General features: G+C 38.3%; 1 protein-coding gene across 1 annotated transcript; it reads right to left on the reverse strand.

Annotated features, from left to right (window-relative positions):
- Positions 1–1,783: 1,783 nt before the first annotated feature.
- On the reverse strand, positions 1,784–17,555 carry LOC117292489 (eukaryotic translation initiation factor 3 subunit B-like). The gene is made up of 16 exons (XM_033774551.1): positions 17,386–17,555; positions 14,903–15,095; positions 13,549–13,668; positions 12,788–12,845; positions 11,909–12,037; positions 11,294–11,451; positions 10,633–10,764; positions 9,667–9,780; positions 8,719–8,932; positions 7,952–8,147; positions 7,128–7,206; positions 6,473–6,611; positions 5,537–5,662; positions 3,805–3,882; positions 3,053–3,161; positions 1,784–2,897 (listed from the first exon to the last, which is right to left on the reverse strand). Exons 1-16 carry the CDS (start codon positions 17,537–17,539, stop codon positions 2,794–2,796), a joined length of 2,103 nt encoding a protein of 700 aa, XP_033630442.1. The 5' UTR covers positions 17,540–17,555; the 3' UTR covers positions 1,784–2,793.
- Positions 17,556–17,935: the final 380 nt, after the last annotated feature.

Here is a 17,935-nt window from a genome sequence, read left to right on the forward strand (position 1 = left end):
AAAACTGCAAGGGGTTAAACTTGTTCTTTTTACTGATTTGGGACCATTTCATTTTTCGGCAAATTTTTAAAAATGGGTCTTTTTGACCCAGGATTTTCGGTTTAAAAAAACTGCAAGGGGTTAAACTTGTTGTTTTGACTGATTTGGGACCATTTTATTTTTCGATCCAATTTTTAATAATGGGTCTTTTTGAGCCAGGAGATCGGTTTAAAAAACTGCAAGGGGTTAAACTTGTTCTTTTGACCGATTTGGGACCATTTTATTTTTCGATCCAATTTTTAAAAATGGGTCTTTTTGAGCCAGGAGTTTCGGTTTAAAAAACTGCAAGGGGTTTAACTTGTTCTTTTGACTGATTTGGGACCATTTTATTTTTCGATCCAATTTTTAATAATGGGTCTTTTTGAGCCAGGAGATCGGTTTAAAAAACTGCAAGGGGTTAAACTTGTTGTTTTGACTGATTTGGGACCATTTTATTTTTCGATCCAATTTTTAAAAATGGGTCTTTTTGAGCCAGGATTTTCGGTTTAAAAAACTGCAAGGGGTTAAACTTGTTCTATTGACTGATTTGGGAACATTTTATTTTTGATGGGTCTTTTTGAGCCCTGAGAAAAACTGAAAGGGGTTAATTATGTTCGTTTGACAGCTTTTGCTGGGCAGTGGTTTAGCTTTAGCATGGAGCATAGAGCAAGGACCAGATGCATGGAGGTAGCCCCATGAAGTTTATAAGGAGCGGGACGTCATGGCGACTGGCTTTGGTCTTAAGGGCAAGTAATTATGTCATAAGGGTGGTTCCATCAGTCCCTTTCCCAGGGCAAACAAAAGTTAAGCTTAAAGGAAAACAACACCATCATTCAAGGAGGAAACCTGGAATTGATAAAGGTGGGCCCACTCTATCCATGCACACTGCTGACTAACCATGGGCTTGGTTATAAGAAGAGTTGTCAACATTGCAAATCCCCGAGTGATTTGTATTGTGACTAAAGCTTTGTTTCTTCATCTCACGTGTGCAACACAACAAAACAAAATAATGTCAAATAAAGTCGATGTCTTTTACAGTCAATCCTTCCCCATGGGGTTCTTATTCGTCTATTACAACAGTCGGGTGCTTCTGACTTTTAGCAATTTACATTTGAAACAGTTAAGATCAATCCCATCTCTTTGTAAAATTGGACCGTATTTCTTTTCCTGAGCACTATATTTCTATTTAAGACACTATATTTCTATTTAAGACCCTTTAAAGAACCTCAACCCAAAGAGGATACTTTGGGAAGCAATTTCGCCATCAAGTACCTTTTCAATTGTACACAGGATTGTTCCGAAAAAGCGCACTTCAGAGAAATGGAACACACCATGAATCATGCATGAACATACCTGGTATTAAAAGCAGTGGACACGTTTGCGAGTCTCACTTGGTGTACGGTGTATTCCAACAATATGCATTGAATAACAAGTCTGTGAAAATCGACTCACTTTGTCATCAAGCAAGAGATTAATGAAAGACAAAACACCCTTGTGGCAAAAACAGGTATTTTTAGGTATTCTTTCAAATGCCTAAAAGACACACAATTTTGTTCACAAATTTGAGTGAGAAATGACCTATTTCTCAAAAACTCTAGAGGGAGCCCTTTCTCACAATATTTGCTTGTTACCAAGCCGGTCAACAATTATTTTGAGTGATTACCAATAGTGTCCAGTACCTTAAGTAAGCGGCTCAATGAAATTAGGCCATAAAGCCACATACACATTTAACTTCAGTTAAAGAATGTGATTCCTTTACAAAATGTTTGTCTACTTCTACTAAGAGGTATTTTATTGAGGATCAAGACAACCTGAAGGGAGAGGGATATATTCCATAGAAAGAAGTCAGTTCATATCCATGAGGTAAAACTTGACAACACAAGAGCATCAACAATCGGAAACAGGCACTGTAGCTTTCCACAACCTTTGAAACCAGCTTCGTGAAGATCTGGGTTCCCCCTCTGTTAAAAAAGACTCGTCCTTTGGAATTCAAAGACAAAATATCCCTGGGTCCCTGAACTTTTGAAACGAAACGACATTTTGAGCTCGGCTTCAAGTTGCCGTTGCCTTTATACTTCGGCATGATTTCAAAATCCGATTCAATTAATTTCAAAATTGTATATGACCCAACTTTTCGATGTCTAAAAGCAAGTTTCAATTATGTTTTAACAAGAAAAAGGAATAGTTTAGTCTAGTATTTAGATATGTATGCTATTAAATATCCTAAGGAAGTTAGCTACTTGTAGTGACCCTATCAAAAAGGGTAAAATTGTGTCCTGAAAATTTACTTTCTATTAAGCCAAAGAATAACAGTCAGACTCAAATCTCAACCTCAACAATAATGCAGAGATTGCATGTGACTTTTAAGGCTAGTACAATTAAAGATTAATATTAAACAAACTTCAATAAAATCGATCTTACTTTTTAAGCAAAAGAGCTTATCCGAATTCCCCTTAAATGCTTATCTCTTCAATATGATGACATACATATAAGAAAGTTACGACCACAGACGACTTCCAAAAAGCAATCCAGAGGCAAATGGTTATCACGTCTCTCCGAACCAAAAGCCACACAAAACGACAAAGATCGAATAATAATAATCCAACACGATAAAATTTATGTCCCTCTGCCGCAAAAACAAATCTATCGTCGGTTTGCAGATGAGCAAGAAGAAATTGTTCAAAGTAGTAGCGAGAATGGATGGAAAATCTCCGCCACTAGAGGGAGACAGAGAGAGATTTAAACGGGTACGTGTCTCGGAAGGCGGCCTGAGGATTACTCGTATTCGAATTCGTTGACTTCAAGGATTTCTTCACTTACAAAGAACTCGACCACCTCTTCCTCTTCCTCGCTAGCATATATGTTGTCCGTGTCTACCCCTGGTGAGAAATAAAACAGAAAAAGGGAATTGACGTCAGAGCTAGGCCTGGGCGAATTATTTGAATAATATATCCGAATATCCGCGGACGTCGGGCGACAACTGATAGGAATACTGGTCTTTTGGAATTCAGGAAGGTAGTGAGTGCATTCTTACCATCTCGTAGCTCCACACGTATTTGCCTGTTTTGTTCGTAGCGTTCCTTCTGGGCTTGGCGGAACTGGCTAAACTCATCCAGCATCTGCTGGCGTTTCTCTATCAACTCCTGTTGGCAGAATGGTACCAATAGTTTTATATATACTTATTTATTTATTTAATTTTATTAATGCTTTTTGAGGTTGAACAAAGAATTGACTAGTGTGGGATTCGTAGCCAGGGATCACACCCAAGGTGATCCTTAAGGTGATCCCCTGGCTGACGCTTCCCAGGTTGTATCGTAATTTGGGTGTGATCCCTGGCTACACGGCAGTTAACGGTTGTATGGCTTCTGACTGGCACCCCCGAACAAAGATATTGACAAAATAGGGACACCGCCAATATAGGGCTAGATAACTCAGTTGGTAGAGCGCCGGCACGTTAATCCGGAGGTCGTTGGTTCGAATCCCACTCTAGTCAATTCTTTGTTCAACCCCAAAAAGCATTTCAAAATTTACCCAGTCGGTTTCCCTTGTGGTTTATATTGATATAATTTTATTTATTTGATTTTATTTATTTAATTTTATAATTATTTTGTTTAACGCTTACCTAGGCAAGCGCTAAACAATAAATGAATGAATAAATTCTTATTATTATTATTTCTCAGGTAGATAAAAAGTACAATGGACACTAATTAAGTAAAAACATTGAAAATTTTGCTAATGATTTCACAGCCACTGCGTCTGGTATGAGTGTCTATAGGATGGACTTACCTTGGAGGCCTTGGAATGGCTCATACGATCCTTCAACTCAAACTGCTTGTTGTACGTCTTCATATTCTTCTTAATGTCCTACAGGGATAATAAAAATAAGAATTAGAACCTTACCGCTGGCAGCCTTATTGTCCTCTTTATCCAACAATGTTACCAAATTGAGGTTCTGATGACAAAAAAGGTCTGGCCCCATTTTAGTTGGATAAGGAGTAATCACTATTGCTGATTGCACATAGGGGACCTGACCGAAGATGGTGGCAGCAGAATAAAGGCCAATATTGGACAATCAATTACAATTTGTCTATGTATTGTTTTTAAGCTTACACCACGGTGTATAAAGGCCAATATTGGACAATCAATTACAATTTGTCTATGTATTGTTTTTAAGCTTACACCACGGTGTATAAAGGCCAATATTGGACAATCAATTACAATTTGTCTATGTATTGTTTTTAAGCTTACACCACGGTGTATAAAGGCCAATATTGGACAATCAATTACAATTTGTCTATGTATTGTTTTTAAGCTTACACCACGGTGTATAAAGGCCAATATTGGACAATCAATTACAATTTGTCTATGTATTGTTTTTAAGCTTACACCACGGTGTATAAAGGCCAATATTGGACAATCAATTACAATTTGTCTATGTATTGTTTTTAAGCTTACACCACGGTGTATAAAGGCCAATATTGGACAATCAATTACAATTTGTCTATGTATTGTTTTTAAGCTTACACCACGGTGTATAAAGGCCAATATTGGACAATCAATTACAATTTGTCTATGTATTGTTTTTAAGCTTACACCACGGTGTATAAAGGCCAATATTGGACTATCAATTACAATTTGTCTATGTATTGTTTTTAAGCTTACACCACGGTGTATAAAGGCCAATATTGGACAATCAATTACAATTTGTCTATGTATTGTTTTTAAGCTTACACCACGGTGTATAAAGGCCAATATTGGACAATCAATTACAATTTGTCTATGTATTGTTTTTAAGCTTACACCACGGTGTATAAAGGCCAATATTGGACAATCAATTACAATTTGTCTATGTATTGTTTTTAAGCTTACACCACGGTGTATAAAGGCCAATATTGGACAATCAATTACAATTTGTCTATGTATTGTTTTTAAGCTTACACCACGGTGTATAAAGGCCAATATTGGACTATCAATTACAATTTGTCTATGTATTGTTTTTAAGCTTACACCACGGTGAATAAAGGCCAATATTGGACAATCAATTACAATTTGTCTATGTATTGTTTTTAAGCTTACACCACGGTGTATAAAGCACTCTATACTCAGTACTTTTCAAAGTTCTGTGGAAAAAAAAACACAACTTAGTTAGGATGAATATCATATTAACTACTAGTTCTTATATAGCGCATTTTACAATGACCTTATCAATAACATTAGTGCCCTGGTCATTGGACAAATAACATCCCTGTAATCTTTCTCAGCTCCCTGGGGAGGATTTCACAAAGAGTTGAGACTAGTCTTATCTCTACTTAGGACGCCTTAGTCGTCCTAACTTGGGACTAGCTGTACGTTTTCATATCTCTTAAGACTAGTCCTAAGTCTTTGTGAAATCGACCCCTGAGCTGCTATTGCGCACTACAGGCATGTTCATAAGCTCCATCAACCTCTACCCTTGCAGGTACCCATTTATACCCCTGGCAGGGTAGGACTTGTAACAGGTCCTGATAGCAACAGTTACCTTGATTTGTTTGTCTTTAAGCAGCGATGGTGGACAAGGACGCCAGAGCAGCTGACAGAAGCGATCCCGGTTACATTTTTGCAGCAGACGACCCTGGAAGCTCCACACCCAGTAGGCGTTGTCGACCTGCAAACCCAAATTGCAGATATCTAATGTTATGTTGCTCTATTAAAGGCACTGTCCAGTGTTGGTAATTACTCAAAATAATTGTTAGCATAAAAGCTTACTTGGTAAAAAGCAATGGAGAGCTGTTGATAGTATAAAACATTGTGAGAAACGACTCCCTCTGAAGTAACATAGTTTTCAAGAAGGAAGTAATTTTCCACTAAAATATTTAAATTCGATTTTGAGACCTCAGAATAAGATTTTGAGGTCCCGAAATCAAGCATCTGAAAGCACACAACTTCGTGTGACAGGGATGTTTTTTTTCCAATTGTTATCTCTCAACTTCGACGACCAATTGAGTTAAAAACTTTCACAGGTTTGATATTTTGTGCAGATGTTGAGATACACAAAGTGAGAAGACTGGTCTTTGACAATTACCAAAGGTGTCCAGTGTCTTTGAGCTTGTAAATCAAACAATGATAATACAAAAGCATACTGAAGTTTTCAAATAATTAGGTTAACAGAGGTGTGCAACTCAATTCAAAGAAAAATTATGACAAGCTCTACTATAGATTTTGCGAATGAATTGCTAACAAGAAAGTCAATACCCGGAATTATGTTCATTGGTTCCAGCTCTGACTTTAGTGCCCTGAATGAATCTAATGACCATTTCGGAGAAAAGCTTTAGGATAAAGAGCAAGAGTTTATGCTAGAATTCTTTTAAAAATAAGTTGCACAAAACGCTTTTGTTACTGTCCAATTGTTGATAATACTTATGAACAATATGTGGAGGGGGCGTTTAGTATTTCTATAAATAAATTGAACCCCGACCTTGTGACTCCACCAGCTGACCCCTGTGACTACGTAGCGTCCAGTGGGATCCCACTCTACGTCTGTAGCCATGAAATGCTCAGTCATATTCATGACAGTCATGTCTGCAGCATCGATGAACTCAAAGGTGCCGTTCATACTGCACAAACAAATATATAAACAGAAAATTAGGAACATTATAGCTTTCAAATTCAATGAAATACAGTCGTTAACAAATGGTAATAATGGCTTACATGTACTTTAATAACCTTGTAAAAACCAGTGCTTTGTAACTTTTGTAAAAGGGCCTTTATAAATTGAACAAATTATTGCTATTGTTTAATCCGACATCGGCTTCTATGGTCATTTTGATACAAAAACATGGCCGCTTCAAACTCTAACAAGTTGTTTATTGACTGCAGAGAGTTGTGACATTAAGGGAAACTTTGTTTGGGGTCATCTGGTTGGTGGAGCCCAGACCAAATAATAGCACAACCCAATGGGCTTTCTAGTCTGACACCCTTCTTGGTCCGAGAAAAAAATGATTGCCTCTAATCAGAAGTTGTGGCAACTCTCTCAATAAACAGCTCTTGGTTAACATGGACACAAGAAAGATCATGTTTGTCTCTGGAGTTCATCTGTTTGAGGTAAAAGAAAACCATCATTATCTACATACCTTCTTAGACCAGCAAGCACCACGAACTGACCGGTAGGAGCCCAGAAGATGGTGTTGGCCTGTTTTCTTTCCAGGCACTCTGTCAAAGAAAATTCAAATAAAAAATACCTGTTAAATCTCCTACTATTGGCGTGTTGTTCAAGACAACCTACCTATAACCCACCAACAGCGACATGTTGAGGCACACACACCCAACACCACTAACTAATTTTTAATCTTATCAATGTTACACACACAGGCAGTGTTGTAGCTAGACCAGTTTTAGTGGTGGGCAATAAATAAAATTTTGTTGGAAGTCTACCAAGGGCAAGGAGATCAACAAAATTATTTGTGTTTAATTATAGGCCATTATTGCTGAAGTGGGGCAAGGTTTCCAAACTGTTCTTGTTATGGTGCCATGCAATAAGTAGAATCACCTTTTGACTGTGTTCTTTCTCTGTGACATTTGATCCTCCTCATCATTAGCTTTGTCTCAGATCAATGCAAAGAGGACAATATTTGAAATCTGTGCTGGCCAAGCACCGCCCACCATGGCTACAACACTGCACACAAGGATGTGATAGACTGTTGAAAACAACACCTGAACTATGAGCACAAAGCGTTAAAGCTTGCGAGCGCAAAAGCTTAAAGCCAAGCCTGCTTAAATTTAGTTACATGTATCTTTGGTTTTGAAAACCCTACTCTGCAATCTGTGGTGTTCCATATGGTGTTATTAAAAATAACGGATTTCCGGTAAAAAAAAACCCAGAAATATGACATCCCTGTAAACAACCTTAAAAATGAAGAAAGAATTAATAAACTAAAGGGTTCTCTTGAATACTTACTGACAAGTTCCACCTTTCCCTTCTCGTGGATCTTGTAGAAACTCGCAGAGATGCGTGGGGATTCCCCGTGGAGGCAGCAGAATCGGGAGCCAGTGGGTTCCCAGGCGAATGCAGTAATGGTCTCCTTGACCTCGACCTGATCCACTGGGATCTGCTTCTCTCTCATACGGAACAGCTCAAAGTTCCACAGTGACACCTGGAGGATGGAATAACAGAATAACAAATGTAATCGATATATATTTGGTTTGCAGTAACACCACGTGTATATCTACTTGCCAGGTACAGTTTGTTCTTTAGAGAACTGTCTTGCTATATATTCTACTACCGCGGAGTAGGTTTTCGGATTTGTATCTTGGGAGACTTCTCAGTTCTGAAAATAACTGTCCTGCTTTTAACTACTACCTGGGAAAAGGTAGTAATTGGCCAGGACTACTAGTACTACTTATAGAGGATCGTTATTTACTTCAGTACCGCGGAGTGAGTTCTTAATTGGTCTCAACAAGTTTGATATACGGGAATAATGTGCAGTGCACTCACACGCGCCTATCCTGTTCGCCATTGTGCGAGTCAGAACCGTGCACAACATGCACAACAGATTTTTCCTCCAAAATGATGGAAATGGTAAACGCGCAATGTTCAGTCTATCTCCCCAGTCTAGCCTTCTCCACATCCATTTTACATTCTAAAGGTTACTCTTTAGTGTTTAATTAATTGAAATTGTAGAGAGAAATGAAACGATACCAATGAAAGATTTTGATAGTCCTGACCTTTTTATTCTTGTTAGAGTAGCGGTCCACCTTGACGCAGAGGTAGTCTCCCTGTTTCTGCCAGTGGATCTTGCAGTCAGCGACGTTGAACAACGTCTTGGCTCGAAGCTCCTTGCGGGAGGGGATCTCAACCAGGGTGACCCTAGCCGGGCTTTCGCTCACCTCCGGTACCCAGTAAGCCAGGATGTTGTCGGCTGGGGACCAGGCAAAATCCCTGTGGATGGAAACATGGGTTAACATGGGGTTAATAGCTAGATAGATGACTCTTTAGAGACACTGTTACAAGTAGGACTAGTTACAAATTTAACCATCCGGGGGTGGATTTCACAAGACTAGTCTTATCTCAAGTTAGGACGAGTTACTTAGGACTAGCCATATGTTTTTTATATCTCCTAGGACTAGTCCTAAGTTAGGACTAGGCCCAACTCTTTGTGAAATAGACCCTTGGCCTAATAGGTTGCTCCAGTAAGGGCAAAGCAGCTTTTCCTTAATCATGTAAATAAGAGTACTGTACATGAGTATTGTCTCGACAATATCGGGGGAAGCGAGAGTGAATCTCATGATTGTGGGTAAATAATCTTTGAGGGCAGCAAATCAATACTGGTAATTTTTGACAGTTCAAGCATAAATCGTTTCTAAAGTTTCTGTTTGTAAATGCTATTGCCACCTAATAAACTTGGACGGATTCAACATTCGAGTGACTCACCATGTATTTGGCTCAAACTACTGGAGACTGTTATTGTACCTTACTTTAAAATGTATAAATATCTACGAAACATTGACAAAAACCCCAGTACATATTCCTTTCATTCAGAGTCCTTTGTTTTGGAAAGCGGGACCACATCAATCAAATATAACACAAAAGTCTCAATTTGGATCGCATAAAAGCTTCGTCAATGGGAACGAAGCTGTACAACCCATATCTCTTGCTTGTGACCCTTGACCTACCTGATATCTGTTATCTTCATACTCTTCTTCTCCAGTAACCCAAAGGATGGCGTTTCATAGATGCTTAGCATGTCCGTAGATTGCTTAGCGAAGTACTTGCCGTCATGACTCCACCTGTAGGGCACAATCAGACAAATATAAAATTGAATTAAAAAGAAGTAAAACTTTAAAAATGTTCAAAGATTTTTAAAACTGGGCCTATGTATTTGTTACACCCTTTTGTAAGCTTGGACACAAATGGCCATCCCTGATCCATGTGCCATTACAGGTTAAACTTGCATAGTTTTGTTTCGGTTTTTTAAACCAAATTGATGGTAAAAATTTATTGAGTATTAGATAGTTATTTTTCTTTAGTGGAGGAATTTATAAAACTGTATCAGACTGTGCAAGTCTCACATGAGCTCAAATTTGGTTAGGACCACTTTGATCCCCTGTATATTGCTTCAAGGAAACTCGCGCATTGGTCCTTGTTTTCAAATACAAACATGTGCTATTTTAGCATAGAGCACACCCTTAAAAGCCATGTTGAGAACATTAATGGTCAAATAGTAGGAGGGTTAAAGAAAATATATTTACACACAAGGACACATTCTGCATGGCACCTAGACTTAATTCCCAAATTCTTAAAAGAAACGGGCTAGTGAGTCTGAGCCCTCCTAGGCCTGTAACCTCCAAAACATTACAATTCAGGAGAGTTACAGACTCTGTGCATCACCAGAAAGACAAAATAATTTGGGCTATTTCTTTCTCCATTGGTAATTGCTTATTCTTATTTCAAGAAAATTTGAAGGCTCAAAGAGTTTTTAAACAGACAGAACCGAACTTCAGTGATCTGGAGGACTACGTTGAAAATGTGTGAAGGATGTCGGTAAATTGTGGTTTTTCTTTTGCATTTTTTGTACATACCAATTATCTGAATGTTTGGTTTAGGAAAAAACTGAGAAATTCCATTCATGCATTACTCACTTGAATATCGGCCAGTGTGCTGCATTCTCACAGTGGAAACCTCTCTTCTTCTTGCCAGTGAGTACATCCCATATAATAATGGCTTGAGGCTCATCTCTCATGTCAATCAGTGGGCTGAATGTCACAAGGTATCTCAAAACAAAACAAATATTAAACACATAGTACATGATTCGGAAAGGAGAATCATTTGCTCTGTGAAATATTTCCCTCTGAAATGAAGTCATACTACAGCTGACTTCAAACAATGTGTTTACATACTTTTTAGCATTGTTTGTCACAATTTTTTTTCGTACTCACACAATATTAGGATGTATTTTCACCATTGCATCAAAATTTTTACAAGCCATTCGACCAGGGGGTAACATCATGGCTGTGCTTTCCAGAAGCAGAGAATCGTCGATACAGAAGCAGGAAATTTCGCGCTAATGTCAAGTGTATTTCACAGATAAGCAGGGAATATTTAGGCAGTGTGCCTGCATACTAAACTTTTCTTGGCATTCTTTACAGAAATTCGCTTGCCCTGTAAGCAAAGAATGGTGATCATTGCGCAGAATTTGACGGTAAGCAGAGCCATGAAATTTAGCCCAGCTGGCCATTGAACCAGGCCAGCGGGGCCAGCAGACCATTTACAAAGGACAGTTTACCCGGACACACGACTTACCTCTCACAGGGGGAGAAATCAATCAGCTGAACGCCGGGGTGAAGAAACTTCTTGATCTGCTCAAACTTTGGTCCTCCCCACAGGGCAATACCCCTCTGGTGGAAGGTGGAGAGGTAGGTGCCTTGAGGTGACCACCTTACATACGTCTCTGTCCAATGCTAGAAACAAATAAAATAATAATAACAATAATAATGGAAACTCTTAACGCGCTCATGGTGTTGCTGTACAATAAACGCCCTAAAAGCAATTAGGCCTGTGCTGGGCAATCGGATATCAGGGTACACACAAAAAGGCGTCAATATCTGAATCCATTTTATTGGTTCCATTACCCGAAACTTGAGGGGAACTTTTCAAAATCGTAAGAGTCAGTAAGAAGATTTAAAAAAAAATCATAAACATTCTAGATGAATAATAAAAAGGGTAAACATAATTTAGTTCTTTTATATCTCGACCTTTATGACGCTAAAATGAAGAATGAGCTCCGAAAATGCCTGCAAACAAACGCAAAGAATTTACTGCCCACGGGTTTTCCATTCATGTTTGAAATATACAAAAAACCAGCTACAAAATCAGTTAAACAACTTGAAAATCAAGTCTTTGATGATTTTCTCTTACCTTTCGCTCTTCCACAAGAGTGGCATCTGTGGAAGAGTTTGCAAAGATGGAGGTCTTCTCCCCACCGTCAAAGATGACGCTGTACTGGTCATTGCAGTCTTGCTCCTGCAGCCAGAACCTCATGTTGCCCTACAAGAGGATCGAGTCAAATTAAGAAAGTAATGAAAGGCACTGGACACATTTGGTAATTATCAAAGACCAGTATTCTCACTTGGTGTATCCCAACATTTGCATACAATAACAAGCCATTTCCACAACTCTAATACTACTGATGCATACAGGCATCGACACAGCTCATGAGATGATCAGACTCGCCTTTCTGTCCCAGAGCTAGAAGGAAGGCTGGGGATAGCTCATTCGCCATGGCATGCCCCGCGTCTCTGGAATGAGCTTCCTGCCAGTCTGAGAGAGCGATTGTATTTTTGTGTTCAAAAGTCTCCTGAAGATATTCCTGTTCCACAACCAATCCAAATTAGTTTGTTTTGTAATCCTCGTCTCCTGTACAGCGCTCTGTTCTTAGTATAGCGCTATACATGTAAATGCTATGTATTGTTATAAATTATTAATACCAATGAAAACAAACATGTCTATTGACTCACAAGCAAAATTGTCCGTTTCATTAACTATGGCCTTTTTGTAGAAAAATTGAAAAGGTCAACTCTCAGAAACAGATAGGTGTGGTCAAATTGGCGCTGACTAGCCAAAAGAACAATGGAGAGTCATAAAGCCAAACCACACCTCATTGTTCTACCACAATTGTAACACGAGAAGTTGCTATGAAACGAAGCACTTCTGCTGACTGAAATGTGGATATCAGGAAAATCTTTACTGACTGTTCAATTAATAATCAACACCATTCAGAAGATACAATTTACTCACAAAGTCTTTGTAAGGCTCAGGCTTAGGTGGCTCCCATTTATCCTCAATCTGGGCGTACCTGATGACAACAAAAAATCACAATTTCCACACAGTTAATAGTGGCAGGTGCAAATTTTTTGCCTTTGGAAAGTTATAAAACATAAGTTTTCTACTGCAGTTCTCAGTACCGGTACAAAAAAATAAAACAAAATGGGCGGTTGGGCGCGATATTTTTTGCGATATTTTTTGTCCGGGCGCGTCATTTTTTGTCAGGGCTCATTTGGTTTTTTCAGAGCTTTGTCCCGGCACAGCGCCCGCACAAAACCGCATGTGGAGAACCCTGCCTTACATGATAGCGGTGCTTTTCCCTAAAAAAAGTCCCTGGGTTTCCCTCACACATCTAAAAAACTTCCTTCCTTGTCGTAACTTCATAAGGCAATTATGGTCAAGTGCCTTGCTCAATGGCACAAGTGTCATGAGAAGGATTCGAATCCACACTCTGCTGCAGTCAACACCAAAGCTTGGATGCGGTAACCACAACTGCTCGGACACGACACGCCACAGGCTCTTTGATGGACAATTAGTCTGTGAGATATGTTGGAGCTGAGGCCTTGAGGCAACAGAACTGAGCATCAACATGTTAAATATGAATTTGTGATTGTAACAGTATCAACAAAATTCTCTGTAAATCACTGGGCCACTAAAACACAAAAGAAAAACACTGAAAACAATGTTAAATAACCGGATCTATTAAAATTAAAGTTTAATCAACGCAAACTTACTTGTCTATATCTGAGAACAGATTGACCGAGAACATGTGAGTCTTATCCAACCGGTACCCATTCATCTGCTTAGCGGCTTCCATTGCGTTCACCGGTGAGGAAAATTCCAAAAATATGAACCTGAAAACAATGATAAATCAAAAATACTTAAAAAATGACTTGAAAAAGAAGGAAAAAAACCCATTCCTCTTCAGGCCTGATGCTTCCTATTGTGAAAGGGCACTGAGATATTTTCTCCTCGGTAAAAGGCACCTGAATCTGGAAGTTGTAAAGTTTCTGTATTATAAGAACATTTCAAGGGACACCAAGGCAATGACCAGGAGCCATGGAGGGCAGCAATCAGCACTGTGTGCTTTGTTTTTGAAAGGGCAAGGGCACCAAGACATTTTCTCCTTGGGAAAGGGAAATCTATGAGGAAACTGTGAATTTTTATTGGCGTTTTTCAAGGGCACCAGGTGGCATTGAGACAGTCGTCTGCGATGCCTCTGTGAAGTAACAGGCCTGGCCCTCATGAGGTATCAGGCCTGCTGCCTCTACTTGTCTTTAAGAACATGTGCTGAGGCTGGTTCTTCAAAGAGGAACATGAGGAATGAATAGCAAAAGTTTTTCCCATTTGCTACAAGATTGTACAAAGATGATTTTTTTGGTTCAGGAATTTGTTTTTTCAATAGACCTTAACTTTCCCATAAAATCTTCTAGCACACCGTTCACTGCTGTTGGACACAATGTAAGCACACTTAGTGCAATTATTGATTTGTATTATTCAGTTTGATCTTTGTTCCTCGATGGCTATTTGTGTTAATGAAAACCGATTAAGATAATTAAATTGAGAGCTAACATCGTTTGTGATTTTAAAAAATATATTTACAGCTGTTAGCAAATAAATGACAAACCGAACCACCCCCATCTAGCTGTTTGAACTACTCAAAATGATGATCTTAACATGAATAATATACCCATACAAATTAAAGATGACATTTATGATGCGATGGTCAAAACATATACACGCTCTCTAAAATGTATGTTGTGCAGTACACTAAAATACCTTTTAAAAACTTGACTTTATTCATAATTTGAACAAAGCTCAAACATTGTGAACAAACTTTAATAGGCATAGAACGATTGAAGTGTGCTTTGTCACAACATACAGGCTGCCCTGGCTGTAGTTCAAATGTTGAGACAACGTAGCTGCTACAACTTGAATACTTACATTTTTTACAATATAAAAATATGGTGTAATGATAACGTGAAAACCTCAAAAAACTTAAATTATTCTAAGGAAACCACTGTTTTGATGTGTGTTTGAGCTTTGCTCTGACTTGAAACTTCCAACTTTCAACCGTTGTTTACTTACCCCTTGGTGAGGCCATTTTCATCTGGGTAATGCTCGGTGATGATTTCACCAAACTTGCTGAAGATTCGTCGGATGACGTTCTTGAGTTTTGGCAGTCGGTCTTGACCGACATTTGGGATGTTGTCAACAACGATGACCGAATCGCTGCCGATGGCTCGTTGAGGGCGCTGCTTCAGGATATCCCCGAGAAGTTCTAAGAACAAAAGATTTTGAGAAATTACTTAAATTTTTTAAATACAGGCATTCTGATCAATAAAAACTGTATTTATAGACCTTTCTTTTGCAATCACAGCCCGAGTTTTTGCCAACCCAGGTTGGAAAATTACGAAAAGCAATAAATGCAAATCAAAAACAGATCACTACTGTTCGTAAAAATGTAAAAAAAACATTGAATACAAACAACTAATTAGGTCTATTGAAGGTATTTTATTACATTGGAAAAGTTGGCAGAAATCGTGACTTTTGTTAAAACATCTATTAAAATGATTGAGTGTTTTACTAGTATTCAGTTGACCATCTTTGCCAACCAAGGCGCATTGTTTATCAACAAAAGAAAGGTCTATAATCCGAGTTGTTAATGGAAGCTTGAATTTAGTAAACTTTTAGGTCCAATTAATCAATTTGTCCAAGAGTCAATCCTTTTTGTACACAACTCCGATACACAGGTGAGCACCATAAGTTACAGAAAACTTGTTTCCATTTATTGTTTTGTTTTGTGCTTACTTTGAGGAAAAAAAGGTAAATCGTGAGAAGAAACAAACTTATGGCAACAATAAATTTATTATTTCTGTAATTTTGTGCTTATCGTCCAAAAAGGCATTGTGGGAATGCGCACAAAGTTCCAATTTCATTCCCACTATGCCTGAACATTGTGCGAAATTAACCAACCATTACTTGCTATACACCCTAGTCTTTTGCAAATAAATGAAATTAGTTTGTGATTGTGTTTAACTTTACAATTATGTGCTTTGAAGTTTTACATTTGTAAATTACTTTATTCACTGGTCTAATGTATATTCTTACAATTTCTTCTAGCTTTTTAAGATTCTTGTTTTGAATGCTTTACGTAATAATTTATCATAATCAATTAATAGTATATATAAGTTTCACAATAACTAATTGACTTGTAGCAGGTAGGCCTGCCATATTTATAATTGCATTTATATTAAAAAAAAGAGAGGTTTTTCCCAGCATTGTTTTCAAATAAGGGCCTACATCTTCCGAAATCACATTAATTACAAAATTTGAATCAGGCAAAAATATGTCAAGACTTGGGATAGCAGAAAATTACACTGTCAGCCGACACAGTAGCACAGCACAATAACGTCAATGATTTTTGTCAGTGTCGTCATTCAGTAAATAGCATTGTTAGAGGTAGCGTGATATTGACATTTCCTATTCTGGCCTCACACAATAAAGAGGTTTTTCAAATTAATGTTACTTCAACCTTTCATACTGTCCGAGCTTCCAATTACTCCTGTAGGTCAATAAAACTCTCTTCTTCTAATTTTTGGACGTTGAGTGCACGTTTAGGGATAGGGCGGCAAGCTTAACAGTGCAAGGGGTCTTACATTTTAACAATCTTTTTACCTCAGTCTGCGACCAGAAGAGCCTGCATGTTTGTTGTCTATTGAAACGCATAACTAATAACGAAAGCACCTATGACAGTGGAGTTTGTACCATTGAATTTCTCCTCAGAAGAACTTTAATTTGATGTAAAACTTTAATTTATTTTGAAATTACATTTTTGTTATTGTCAATGCTACGCCTACAGTATGAATTTGATGAGGCATGTCTGTCAATTCGATCATCTCATCAGTTCATCATGTTCATGTGGTTTTTTAAGGTTTGAATTCAATTCATTCACTGGGGGGAAAACGGCTAAGTTTCAGCCAAAAAAGTCTGCTCCTACACTCACAAAAGGTTAAAAAAATTGATAACTTTCCGTACGGCGCCACCACTTTTTCACAAATTTTTACAATAAGGGATATCTCATTGAGGTAAGTTAGATACTATAATTATTTCATATCAAATGAAAAAGTGGTGGGGCCATAAGGAAACTTTCCCCCCCAAAATTGCTCAAAACGAACCATGATTGACTCACATTAATGGCCAAGGACTGGCTCAGTTAAAATGTGGGTCAAGGGTCACCAGGTCAATTCACTTAATTTTTAATAAATTAAAAATCCATATTTTTCACAAAAACACAGACAGACAGGCTTTTTACGATTTTGAGACATAAGAAATAATAAAGTCAAGAATACAGAGGAAGTCCGAGTGTTGTCGATTTACCGAGTTTATAATTCGTACTGCGCCTTCATGTCATGAAAAACGGACAAGTTTATGGTCATGATGGTTGCACTTCTTTACTCCCCACCACACTTACTTGCAGTTGCAGTTGCAGTTGCACTGACTGACTTGTGACTTTGCGCGAAACATACGGTTAACTAGCATGAACAAAAATTGCAAAAAACACTATTTACCATCATCTTTCACAGTATCAACGAAGTCCTCTGGATCGTCGAAGTTCGGTTCTAATTCTTCACCGTTCTGTTCGGTCTCGTTGGGCGCATTTTCGTGAGATTTGTCCATTTTTCGACCTCCTTGTCGTTCTCGTTCAGCGCTCCCCTCCGCCATTTTGTTGCGCACATGGACATAAAGGCCCCCTAAGTTCTATACATTTTAACATAATTGTTAAACGAATCTCGGAAATTGTAGAGGGCGCTGTGACAAGTTAGTGGTCCCTATAGACCTTATCGCAAATACCAATGCGCAAGCGCAGACTGTTGAATGAGGTGCATTGTGGGATAGATATGGATCAAATTTGGATACCAGCAAGACCACAATGCACCTAATTCCAAGCTTTACGCGCGCGCCCCGGTATTTGCGAAAAGGTCTATGGTACAATCATGAGCAAAACACTTGAAAACCGAGACAGAAATTTTAGAAACTAAAATTTGTATTTTTGTGTGAACAATTCCTTTGAAAAGCATGGATAAAATTTGCCTAACTTCCAATCAATGACTAAAGATA

The sequence above is a fragment of the Asterias rubens genome, chromosome 7 (genome assembly GCF_902459465.1).
Source record: "Asterias rubens chromosome 7, eAstRub1.3, whole genome shotgun sequence".
Lineage (NCBI taxonomy): Eukaryota > Metazoa > Echinodermata > Asteroidea > Forcipulatida > Asteriidae > Asterias > Asterias rubens.

Bases quoted from the DNA above. Each gene is read 5' to 3' on its own strand.
- LOC117292489 (XM_033774551.1), bottom strand. From the start codon at position 17,539: ATGGCGGAGGGGAGCGCTGAACGAGAACGACAAGGAGGTCGAAAAATG. The intron at 8,148-8,718 runs GTCAGGACTATC...TCCATCCTCCAG, and splicing joins ACTCTAACAAGAATAAAAAG to GTGTCACTGTGGAACTTTGA. The intron at 5,663-6,472 runs GTCGGGGTTCAA...TTGGGTTTGCAG, and splicing joins TCAGCTGGTGGAGTCACAAG to GTCGACAACGCCTACTGGGT.